Genomic DNA, 12,144 nt, shown 5'->3' with positions numbered 1-12,144 from the left:
CAGCCCCCAGAATGCTTCATGGATTGAAAAAGGTTCCCCACCTCTTCAATGCAGAATGCTAAGTTTTTCCTATGCACAGGGAAGGTTGCTCTTCCCCTTGCTCTATGTATGTAAATGGAGCCATTGTTGCTGCAGCTGGTGATAGCTGTTGGTTACAGATGTCATACTCCCTGATACTGTTCAAGGTAAAATGTTATTTACCTATTTACCACCAAAGATCACAGGTTTTTCATATGGCTGCAGGACCAGCATGTTTCCTCAAAGAGCAGGTATAACCTGACATTCTGAGGAAGTGTTGTAAACGTTCATTAATGCTCTAAGACAGTTTTGCATTACTTGTTGCTCCAAAAGCCTGCAAGGACTGTAATTCTCTTCATTTTCAGTACCATATTTAGAGTAAAGCAATTCCTTTAAAAGCTCTGTAAAAATGTTTGCTAGAGCCTTTTAAAAAGGAAAAAAAAACTTGCTTGAGAGACCAAAACCATAATTTTTGATTTATTTAATTTTTTTTTGTTAACAGCAAAAGTAAGCCAATAGTTTCTTGCTCCATTTTTCAGCAGATTTGGCTGAAAGTTGCCTTCAGGGATCTGAAGAGAGGCAAATTCATGCATGTGTCCTTTTTACAGGGATATACAAATCTTCTCCATGAAGACAGTCAAGTCCTTCTCTGTAGTGTGTTGAAATTGGCAGACTCTTTGGCCTGGGCAGCTTCATTAATAAATACAGCTCACATTCTGCTAGAATTGATAAGCGCCTGAATATGCCATTTCTCCAAGCTTGAGTGTGATGAATGGCAGAAGTGATCCGCATTTGTGGTTTCACACATGTGGCTTGCTCTGTGCCACCCATTTGCTGGAGAAGGCTGTTGCACTTGGCTGCACGCTTTCCAGTGGCATCTGGTTGGCACTGTGAGAACAGGGTGCTGGATTTGCTGGGCTTCTGGCTTGACCCAGCAGGGCTCTTCTTAGCTTGTTGTTCTTTTTTGGGCATTGAATCTCAAGTGTGCATGTTTTAAAGTCCCATTTTACAGAATGGAGGTCTTGTAGATTTCACAATTTCAGTCGTCTGTTTCGTCATGGAGGTAATCTGAAGTTGCATTGCAGTTTATTCTGTATTCCTGATGTCCCCCTGACTGTTAACTTCCACATGATAGTTCAACTTTCATACTACATAAAAGCCACTTCAGCAAATATAGTGGAATATAGCACACTTTTAGCGTTCATTTCAGTGTTACCGGCTTCCAGAATAAATCCATTTGCAAATAACACGGAAATAAGGGCTAAACCTGCTCTATATTCCACTATATTTCTGAAAGTGGCTTTTACTTTGTGTGAAAGCTGAAATATAATGCGGAAATTAACAGTTAGGGCAAAGTGGGGAAGACAGAGTGAGCTGCTGTGTGAATGCAGCCAGAGAATGCTGATTCTCCTCCTCAGTCAGGGAGGCCCAAGCATCATCATGCACATCCAGGGTGTGAATTCACATCAGGGAATTGGGGGAGGGAGTCTGTGGCCTTCTAAGTGCTGGTGGACTCCCAGATCACACCATCCCTGACCATGCTGGCTGGGGCTGAGGGGCTTTGGAGCCCATCACAATCTGGTGGGCCACAGGTTCTCCACCCCTGATGTGCATGACATTTTTTACATCAGACACAGCCTTAGGATAACATTGTTTTTGAACGTAAGAAGAGGTCTGCTGGGTCAGGCCAGTGGCTCATCTAGGCCAGCATCCTGTTCTCACAGTGGCCACCCAGATGCCTGTGGGAAGCCCTCAAGAACGGAGCAGAGCACAGGAGCCCTCTCCAGCACCTGGTGTTCAGAAGCATTGCTGCCTCTGACAGTGGAGGTAGGCATGGGGCACCCAAACTTCCTCAAAGAACACTGATGAAATAACTCAAAAACAGGATGTTCCAAAACTGCATGGCTAACCTTTCTTGACCTTCATGAGAAGACGCTACAAATGTTTTGTACTGATAGGAAATGGTGATTATTTTTCTGTAAGCTGACCTCAAATCAGGGGGCAGCCACCCCCTTGTTTTGGCTTCATCCATTAGATCATCAGCCCCAGCCTTTTGCACCCAAAATCCAAAGCTCTGTGAATCTGTAAACTTGTATTGAATACCTCACAGGAAGAGAATTTCACAACTTCCTCAGAACTTCGTTCTGCTGTTCCTCCTATAAACATCAGATGATGAGACACATAGTCTTTGAAGGTGAAATGCTACTGGGTTAGCCGCAAGTTAATAATAGTAATAATAATAATTGTTACACTTGTCAGGGATACTAATTGGCCCATTATCTTATTTGGCATAAAGAAAATGTTTTTACCTGTCTTGCCCCTGTGCGGACTTGCTCCTTTGCACTTGTTTTAATTTGGAGGAAAAATTGCTTCTGTCTTTCAAGTATCTCATTCAGTGTGAGGTTGCTTTCTGTGTTCCTGAGTTAGTTAAGTAACTTTGGTGTATTGTGATCTGCTGGGCTTCTAAGTAATCCTATTCTGCCTTTGTCCTTGCAGACCTAGTTGCTGCGAAATATGAGAGAGGGAAATTGGCTGGTTAGAAATAGGAAGCTTGGCAAGGCTTATGACTTGAGGCTTGTTCAGATGTTACGCTGAGCACAAGTACAAAGTAGCTCTACCCGTGTACATATGTTTGTGTGGAAGCGTGCACTGGTGGTGGTGCAGTGGTTAGAGTGCCGGGCTAGAACCTTGGAGACCAGGGTTCAAATCCCTATGTGACCCATGAAGCAGTCATCACCTTTCAACCTAACAGGGTTGTTATGAGGATCAAATGGAGTTTGGGGTAGGATAACGATTTACACCGCTTTGAGCTCCTTGGAGGAAAGGTGAGATCAAAATGCAAGGAGAAACAGAATCGTAGAGTTGGAAGGATCCACTAGGGTCTTTCACCCAACGTGGAGCTCAAACCCGTGACCCTGGAATTAAGAGTCTCATGCTCTTAATGTCCAGCCTCATGCACCATGTATCAGAGTGTCTGCCAATGAAACACCTGTGCATTGCAGAACCTCTTTTTGGGGGGAGGGGGCTTCACATGAGTTTACATATGTCAATGCTCTTGAACTCTACTTCAGTTTGTGTGTGCCATCTGTGACCAGGAATCCAAGTATACAACAATGCATAATGCTGTGTCAGTTTGTCTTCAAATATTTACATTAAATTTGCTTTGAGTTATCACTTTCTTTAAACCAAAAAGGAAAAACAACAATCCCGTTCCATGTTAGAGCCGATACTTAGTCAAATAATGCTAATCAGGAAGTTGCTTTCTGTGTATTTTGGCAATTGGTCAATGATTAGGTAACCAGCAAGTTATTTCCAGAGACATCTCTGCCTGGGACGTGACCCAAAGGCTAACTGAGAATTCTAAGGGTGTAGGGAGCGTTATAGCAACCCAGGCAGAGCATCTAGCTCAATACTGCCAACACTGGCTGGCAGCAGCTGTCCAGGATTTCAGACAGAAGTCTTTCCCAGTCCTACTTGGAGATGCCAGGGATTGAACCTGGGACCTTCTGTATGAAAACCACATGCTCTACCATTGAACTGTCCCCAGCAATCTTCTGCAATGCCTAAATAAACCAGGACTCAATAGCTTGGGACTTTTGCCCGCTACATTCCTTGTATGTCTGTATGTTACTGGGTTACTTGGCCTTTGATGACTAGGCAGTGTCTATTGGAAACCACAGCATTTTGAGGTTATTGTGTTATTGATTTATATACTTCTTAGTTGCCAAAGAATCTTCTAAGCCATTTACAGGTATAAATCCAATTACCGGGGTGGGTGGGGGGTGGAATAGGCATGCATGATTAAAATACATGATGAAACAAGGCTACCCTGTGAGAAATCAGGCCCATTTCAAGGGATCTGGGCCTCATTCATGTCAGGTTGAGACAGATAATGTGAATGGCCCAGGATCATCCAGTGAGCTTCATGGCTGATTGGGAATTTAAATCCTGATCTCCCAGGTCATAGTCTGGTGGCTTAAGCCATTATACCATGCTAGCTCAGCTAGGTTATCAGTGGTTTGTTACTGAGTTGGTAGATCACCGCTGTACCTCTGGCATGTGTCCTTTGGAAACAAACAAGTGAATTGAAACATCACTTGTGGCCTAGCTGACTGGTTAACTCTGTCTCTTTATTTTCCAGGCTTTCTTGTTCGGGCTGATTCTGGTTCCTCTCCGTGTCCTATGCATGCTCTTCATTTTGCTGGTGGCTTGGCCGTTTGCAGTCCTGGCAACTTCCTGCACCCCTGAGAAGGGGACTAAGCCGCTTCTGGGATGGCAAAGGTAACATGGCTGGTGAGGACCTCTTAATAGGGAAGGCTTGCTGAATACAGCAGGACTTGTCCTTGTAACTGCTTTGCACATTATTTGCAAGGACCTCTTTGTCCTCATCCTGGAATGAAACAACCTCCACAATCATGGGTACAGCATCTCTCCATGGACTTCCAGGAAATAAGAGTGGTTACATGGCACCCAAGGTTGCAGTCCTACAAAACATTGCCTAGGGAAGTAACTTACATTGAACTGAGGATTGCGTTGTGTAGGCCAGCACATTTTGCAAGGCAGCCCAGTGTTTTTACTGCCTCTGTGATGTAGAACTTCATGTGGGAGAACCATCACTTAGGATGTCCTTGTCTTTTTGGAGCACTGGGATTTGCAAGAACCTTAACTTTGTAGCATATTCATATGGCACCATCAGATCTGCCCCTTGGTCCTGTGTCCTTCCCAGTTAAAAGTAACAAGAAAGGCTTTTTGGCGTACCTCTTTTGATGGGGGTTTTAATATGTTTTATTTGTTTTTGAACGTGTGCAGTCGTTTTCCTGTAGTTTTTTTTTGTGGGGCATGTGCATTTCTGAATATTACCATTTTTTCATCCAATTATGTGTATGGGATTGCTGCCTAAGTCTATGTAAGGTGAATGATGGTGGTAATAGTCACCAATGTAATTGTCCTCATAATAAAATACTAATAATACTGATGTACCTGAGAGGGGGCTGCAACAATATTACGTTTGTTGAAAGATTTGAGACAGATAAAATAAAGGACTGTTCACACAGTGAACAGTTAAGCTATGGAGCCCATTCCCACAGGAAGCAATGATGGCCACCAACCTCAGTGGCTTTCAAAGAGAGGTCACCAAATTCATGGATGACAAGGCTATCAGTGACGACTAGCCGTGATGGCTCTGCTCTGCCTCTGCCTCTTCCTTCAGGAGTAAATGCTTCTGAATAGCTGGAAACCACAGGAGAGCAGAGAGCTCTTGTGCTCAAGTCCTGCTTGTGGGTTTCCCAGATGAGGCATCTAGTTGGCCACTGTGAGAACAGGATGCTGGTTTAGATGGGCCATTGGCCTGATCCAGCAACCTATTCTAATGTTCTTAATGCAGGCTAAGCTCTTTTTGAATTTAAAAAAATGTCATATATATTTGTTTATATGGTGCTCTCAGTGTACATAACACCACAAAGCATGTGTTGGGAGCTGCAGACCCGGGGAGACAATTGCGGCCCTCCGAGCTTCTTTGTCTGGTCCTGTAGTTGCTCTCCAGGGTTAGGGGTAGTGATCTTGGTGATGAGTGAAGTAATGAGGTTCCCAATTTTCTTTTCTTTTTTTCCCTTAGGAGAGTGTGCTATGCCAGCCTCACGCTCTTAGGCCGTGCCTTATTTTTTGTGATGGGCTTCCGAGTCAAAGTGAAGGGGGAAGTAGCTAGTCCTGAGGAGGCACCGATCCTTACTGCAGCACCGCACTCGAGCTTCTTCGACGGGATCGTCTGTGTTCTGGCAGGCTTGCCGTCGACAGTGTCTAGGCAAGAGAATCTCTCTGTGCCCATTCTTGGGAGTAAGTGTTGTTATGAGGCTTGGGGGAACGTAGGCTGGTTTTGCCCAGTTTAAGTCTGGTCGTGTGTGTGTGTGTGTGTGTGTGTGTGTGTGTGTGTGTGCGCGCGCACACACACACACACACACACAGGTGAATGAGGTCTTGGATCACAGAACAAAATCCAGAATGATGCAGCATTATGAAAAGAGATGGAGAATCCTCTGGTCCTCCTGACGTTGTTGGACTCCCAACTCCCATCAGTTGCATACAGTGTGGCCATTGGTTTTGACATGCCAACTTGTCACCCATGCATGGGTAAACTCAGGACTGCGCTCCAGATTCTTTCCTTTGACATAAAGTCATGTGACATCATCTGATTGACAGGAGGGCAACCCTTAGCCATCTATTAAAATGGCACGAGTGGGAGCTCAGGATCTGGCCTGCCTGCCAGTGTGTGGCAGCTGTGAAGTAGGTGAATTCCATGCTAGGGACCTCCAGGAAAGGAATTGAAAATAAAACTTCAGACAGCACAATGCCATTACAGTGATACCTTGGTTTACGAACTTAATGTGTTCTGGAAATCTGTTCTTAAACCAAGGCGTGCTTTCCCATAGCGGTGGGGGACTCACTTTACAAATGGAACACACTCAACAGGAAGCGGAACTTGTTCTGCTTCCAAGGCAAAGTTCACAAACCAAAGCACCTACTTCTGGGTTTGCAGCATTCTTAATCCAAGTTGTTCATAAACTAAGCTGTTCTTAAACCAAGGTACCACTGTATACAAATCTATGGTGGAACCACATTTGGAATACTGTACTGTGTACAGTTCTGCTCACCTCACCTCAGCAAGGATACTGTAAAGCTGGAAAAGGTTCAGAAAAGAGCAGGCAGCCAAAATGATCAAGGGGATGGAGCAACTCCTCTGTGAGGAAAGCTTGTGGGAGTTTTTAGTTTAGAGAAAATGTGAGTAAGGGGTGTCATCATTTAACTTTGTAAAAATATAGATGGCATAGAGGAAGTGGACAGTTTCTCCCCCTCCCTCTCTCTTAACTCTAGAACTCCAACTTTGGAATGTTGGAGGTTTAGGACAAAATTAAACTATGGAACTTGCTCCCAACTTGGATGGCTTTAAAAGAGGATTGGGCAATATCATGGAAGATAAGGCTATCATTGGCTCTTATCTTTGACAGCTGTTCACTGCCTCTATGGTTGGAGGCAGTATGCCTCTGAATACCAGTTTCTGGGAATCACAAGTGAGGCGAGTGCTGTTGTCCTTAGGTCCTCTCTGTATTCTAAAGCTCTGGTTAGGTATTTTAATATTGTTATACCATCTCCTCCACACATGATATGGGAGGTAGTCTAGAAATGTTCTTAATAAATAAACCAATTTTGACTGGTTCTTAGGCTCAATAAATAATTCTTAGATTTGGGGGGGTGGGTGTGCCTTGGAAATGATAGGAATCTTTCTTTCTTTCTTTCTTTCTTTCTTTCTTTCTTTCTTTCTTTCTTTCCTTCCTTCCTTCCTTCCTTCCTTCCTTCCTTCCTTCCTTCCTTCCTTCCTTCTTGCTATTAAACAGGGATCCTCAGTGCTCTCCAGCCTGTTGTGGTGTCCCGTGTCGATCCTGATTCTCGGAGGAACACTATCAAAGAAATAACCCGTCGAGCAACTTCAGGGGAGCAATGGCCCCAGGTAAGATTTTTAAGATGGTTTAGCTGCTGAAAAGCTGAACCATCTTTGTGCAAATTGCTCCTCCAGGCTCTTCGTGACAAATGTTGAGAAATGAATGATGCCAGCTCTAAGCAGTCATCTGAGATAAATGGAGGATGTTGTAAGAATAAATGAGAGAGCCCTGTTGCCCTGTAGGGGTCCAGGTAAACAGCTGACCTAACCCCATCTGCATTATACATTTTAAGTAGTTTCATGCAAATGTAAACAGTAATGGCTTCTCCCAAAGAATCCTGGAAACTGTAGTTTATTGAGGGTGCTGAGAGTCGTTAGGAGACCCCCTATTTCCTGTTAAACCACCCATAGTATTGTGGTTTGAATGGTAACTCATTCAAAATTATTCATAGATGGTACCTGATTCCCTGTACTCAAGTACTAATAGCCCACTATGCAGGAGAGCTTAAGGAGAATCAGGTGCCTATTTTCATAAGTGGTGATTTTGTGAAAAGATACAGGAAAAAATATATTATGAAATGTGACTTATCATGGATCGGATACTGGACTTAATTCCCAGGGTGGCATTGTTATCTATATTTGATGAAGAAAGTCAAAACATTACAAACAAGGGCTCATTACAATTCTTACTATCCATGACATGCTTGACAATAGGTAGAAGTTGGTAAGTTTCAGGAGACAACTTGCTGTCTGAATTGTACCAGCAAATTTGGAAAATTGCATCGATGGGAAAACTGACACCAAAGGTGAACGACAGGAAGAATTTCAAAAAAAGACAGAAAAGAAGTTCCAAACGATATGCTATCACCTTATTAAACAAGTAGCACAAAAATACATAACCGGCATCCACATGCGGACTCTTGTGGAACAACTGTGTAAGATGACACTAATAAACAAAAATAATTTTGGTTGTAGGTAAAGAGGCACAAATATTTTACAGCACAACATAGATTCAATCAATGCTCTTAGCTATATGCTCCTTACATGTTTATGATTATGTATATTTGGTGGTTCCCCCCTCCCCAAAGCAAATAAAGTGATTAAAAAAACAACAACAACTGCAGGTTTGAAAGGTTCAGTCAGCCATCTTGATTCAAAATGGTTCCCCATGATATCCAGACACAGGAAAAAACCTGCTTTGCTATCTCTGGAGCCATCATGCAACATTTGGTTATGGCATCTTAAGTCCAAATGTATAGCAAACAAACACATTTCCAAAATATGAGGCAGATATAGCATATGGAAAGTAGAATGGAACAACGGAGGCGGAATTAGATCAGGGTTATGGAGGCAGAAAGCTCTGACAGTGATCCATGGTTTGAGAACCCGAGTGTTATAAAGGTGTTCCTGTTTTTCTTTCATCAGATTTTGGAGCGTATGTATTGGAAGATGCAGGACAGCATTCCTGGAGTGTCACTACAGGTTCTGTTATTGTAGGGACTTCCCCGGCCACTGTTCCAAACAGCCCTCCTCAGCATCTGGCATCTCCCATCAGACTCAGCCATTGTGGCCAGTGATCAAGGATGATGGGACTTTGAGTCCAACAATATCTTATGGCCCACAGATTAAGAAAGAAAGTTTCAGAAAGATGTGCACCTCCCTGCCCCCAATTGCTGTCTGAAGGAACCATTGGCAAATGAATCTTAAACAAGAATTGCTGAATTTGTGGGACAGTTTAAATTAATAGAATATGCATGTCTTCTCCTTTTTTTGATCCCAGGTATTGATTTTCCCAGAAGGTACATGTACAAACCGTTCATGTCTGATCACTTTTAAACAAGGTGAGGAAGGCTGTGTCAGATGCATTGTTGCTGAAAAGCTAGAGGTGGGTGGGAGAGTGTGTAACATTTGAAAAGCAGATTTAAAGCATGAACCGTTTCAGAGGAATGGAGGAGGTGCATAACCCTCTAATGCATTGCAAAGCAATCCTCCAGGCTACAGATTGGGGTTGCAAGGTAAAGGTAAAAGATAAAGGACCCCTGGACGGTTAAGTCCAGTCAAAGGCGACTATGGGGTTGAGGCGCTCGTCTCTCTTTTCAGGCTGAGGGAGCTGGCATTTGTCCACAGACAGCTTTCTGTGTCATGTGGCCAGCATGATTAAACTTCTACTGGTGCAGCAGGACACCTTGATGAGTGCCAGAGTGCATGGAAACACCGTTTACCTTTCTGTTGCAGTGGTATCTATCTACTTGCGCCGGTGTGCTTTTGAACTGCTAGGTTGGGAGAAGCTGGGACAGAGCAACAGGAGCTCACCCCGTTGTGTGGATTCAAGCTGCTGACCTTCCGATCAGCAAGCTCAAGAGGCTCAGTGGTTTAGACCACAGCACCACCTGCTAGCTGGCCCTACTCAGAGTACACCAATTGAAATCAGTGGAATTATTCCAAGTCTACTCTGAATAGGAACAGCAGTGAACACATGATCTGCCTGGATCAAATCAGGAGAGTCTGCTTTGGAATATGAGTTCAATTCCTTCCTTACCAGGAGTGAACTTTTGATGCAAGGTAGTGATGTTCTAGTACTGGGGGGGGGGATGTATTATTGAGCTCAAATGTACCCCATTAATCCCAACTGTATATCTTTTACACGTGGCTCTGGTTGGTAGATCCTTTGGGGTTCTTGTAGAAAGCTAAATAACAATACTGGAATGTGCCCATTACTGGAATAGATGTAATCTGACTTGGTTTAAGGCAACGTTCTGTCTTCTGTATGTGAGGAATGTTTCTTTATATGGAGAGCCTCCCCCTTGTGGTCTGAAGCTGTACAGTCCAGAAATGAGCCTAGATCTCACCAACACAATAGACTTCCAAAATACAATAGACAATCAAAAGTGTTGGTGTGCTTTTCTGCCTAGGGAGTTGGAACCGATCTGCACTCTGTTGTTACAGGGCCTTTAGAACAAAACAGAAAGGGGATTTAGGTGGCAACTGTATAGCTATGTATGCTTTATCTGATGAATTTCATTCCCCCCATTGCAATCTTTAAAATAGGAATGGGGAACCTTTGGCTCCCCAGATGTTGCCAATCTGCACTTCCCATCAGCCCCAGAAAACTTGACCCAATAGCCAGAGGTGCTGGAAGTTCAGCAACATCTGGATGACCAACAGTTCCCGACTCCTACTTTAAAGCCCAGGCTTCAGTTCCGCAGACTTCAGCTGTCTATTCCAGTGAACATTGAATCCCTCTACTCTCCTGCTGACAGCCACCCAGATCCAAGGTAGTGGTGAAACTGAAACTGGCCCTGGGACAGGATCCCATACTATCAGATTTGCCTAGGTTGGTGGTCTTCATTCTTCAACCTGGGATGCACCTTTTAACCATGACATGCTTTAGGAGACCCAATTCATTTTTGACCACATATTTGGTGTTAGCGCTTCAGTTGTGATCTGCCTTTGATCAGGAAACTGGTCCAGTAGTAGTTCCACCAACATGTGGATCTCAGTAACAAGTCTGTTAAGGATGTGGTCCCTAACAGCTGTGATTTCCTGGGATTTGGGAGTCTGAGTGAACATGGAAAGCCCTTAACTCAACATGTTAAACTGAATGGTTCTTGTTGGTGGTGTCCATTGATTATTAATCCTGAGTATGGTTTGTTCTCTAGGCACAAACTATAGTCCACATAATTTATCCCCATGGTGATTTTTCTTGTCTGGCTTCCATTTCCAGGGGCCTTTATTCCTGGTGTTCCTGTTCAACCAGTGCTCCTTCGGTATCCAAATAAATTGGTAAGTTCCCTCCCAATTATTTTATTGATAGAATAAGTTGGGTGAGGAACCTCAGACCTGGGGGCCAAATGTGGCCCCTCTGAACTCATTATCTGGCCCAAAGAAGTCTTCACAGGCCACATCCCTCATTGCCCATGCTTTACATCCCTCTTGAGTGTTTCTACCTGGCTGGAATGAGTCCTTGAACTCTGATAATGATCCATTTCCCTGATACAAACTATGGCCACATCTGCACTATACGTACATTTAAAGTTCTGGTTTGTTCTGCTTTTAACAGTTGTGGTTTCCCAAAAAAACTCCAGAAAGTGTATGTAAAGAGTGCTGAGTGTGATTAGGAGACCCCCTTTTCCCTCACATAACTACAATTCTTAGAGTCTCCTGTGAAGAGTGATTGTTAAGCCATTCTGGAAATTACAGCTCTGTGAGGGGAATAGGGGTCTCCTAACAACTCTCTGCACCCTTAACAAACTGCACTTCCATTGATTCTTTGGCAGATGGCACGATACTGCTTTAAATGTATAGTGTAGACAAGGCCCCTAAAAGCATTGTTTGCCTGAGGTGATCTGAATGTTCAGTCTGTGGTTCTGAGTCTGCGATGGCCCATTCACACATGCAGACCACCATTTGGGTGTGCGAACTATCCCACGATAGGCGCCCTCTATGCATTTTGTCATGCTGCCTGCTGACTAAGAAAACTCCACCTGAAATACAGCTGAGAGCACACTCTACCATCTTCTCACCACCATCACCACCGTCACCAAGGGAAGGAAACTGGTTAAGCTTTTCCACCAGTAGTTTCTGCAAGTTAAACCTCTTGGCATTGTCACATCTAAGTAAACGACAGTTATTTGCTCCTGTGAGGGAACATGACAGGCCTGTGCGGTCTTGCCTCATATTGTGTTAGGGCTGAG

General features: G+C 43.9%; 1 protein-coding gene across 1 annotated transcript in view; it reads left to right on the top strand.

Annotated features, from left to right (window-relative positions):
• Nucleotides 1-12,144, top strand: part of LPCAT2 (lysophosphatidylcholine acyltransferase 2) — a 33,367-nt gene that overhangs the window by 5,702 nt on the left and 15,521 nt on the right. Inside the window, exons 2-6 of the mRNA XM_083513678.1 lie at nt 4,160-4,299; nt 5,633-5,850; nt 7,407-7,519; nt 9,231-9,291; nt 11,175-11,233. Of these exons, the coding sequence (XP_083369804.1) occupies nt 4,160-4,299; nt 5,633-5,850; nt 7,407-7,519; nt 9,231-9,291; nt 11,175-11,233 (591 nt within the window). The remainder of the gene's footprint in view (nt 1-4,159; nt 4,300-5,632; nt 5,851-7,406; nt 7,520-9,230; nt 9,292-11,174; nt 11,234-12,144) is intronic.

This window comes from Podarcis liolepis (assembly GCF_965112155.1).
Source record: "Podarcis liolepis genome assembly, chromosome: 7".
In the NCBI taxonomy this organism is placed as follows: domain Eukaryota; kingdom Metazoa; phylum Chordata; class Lepidosauria; order Squamata; family Lacertidae; genus Podarcis; species Podarcis liolepis.
The sequence above is the reverse complement of the archived record's forward strand: the minus strand, read 5'-3'. Positions and strand labels throughout refer to the sequence as shown.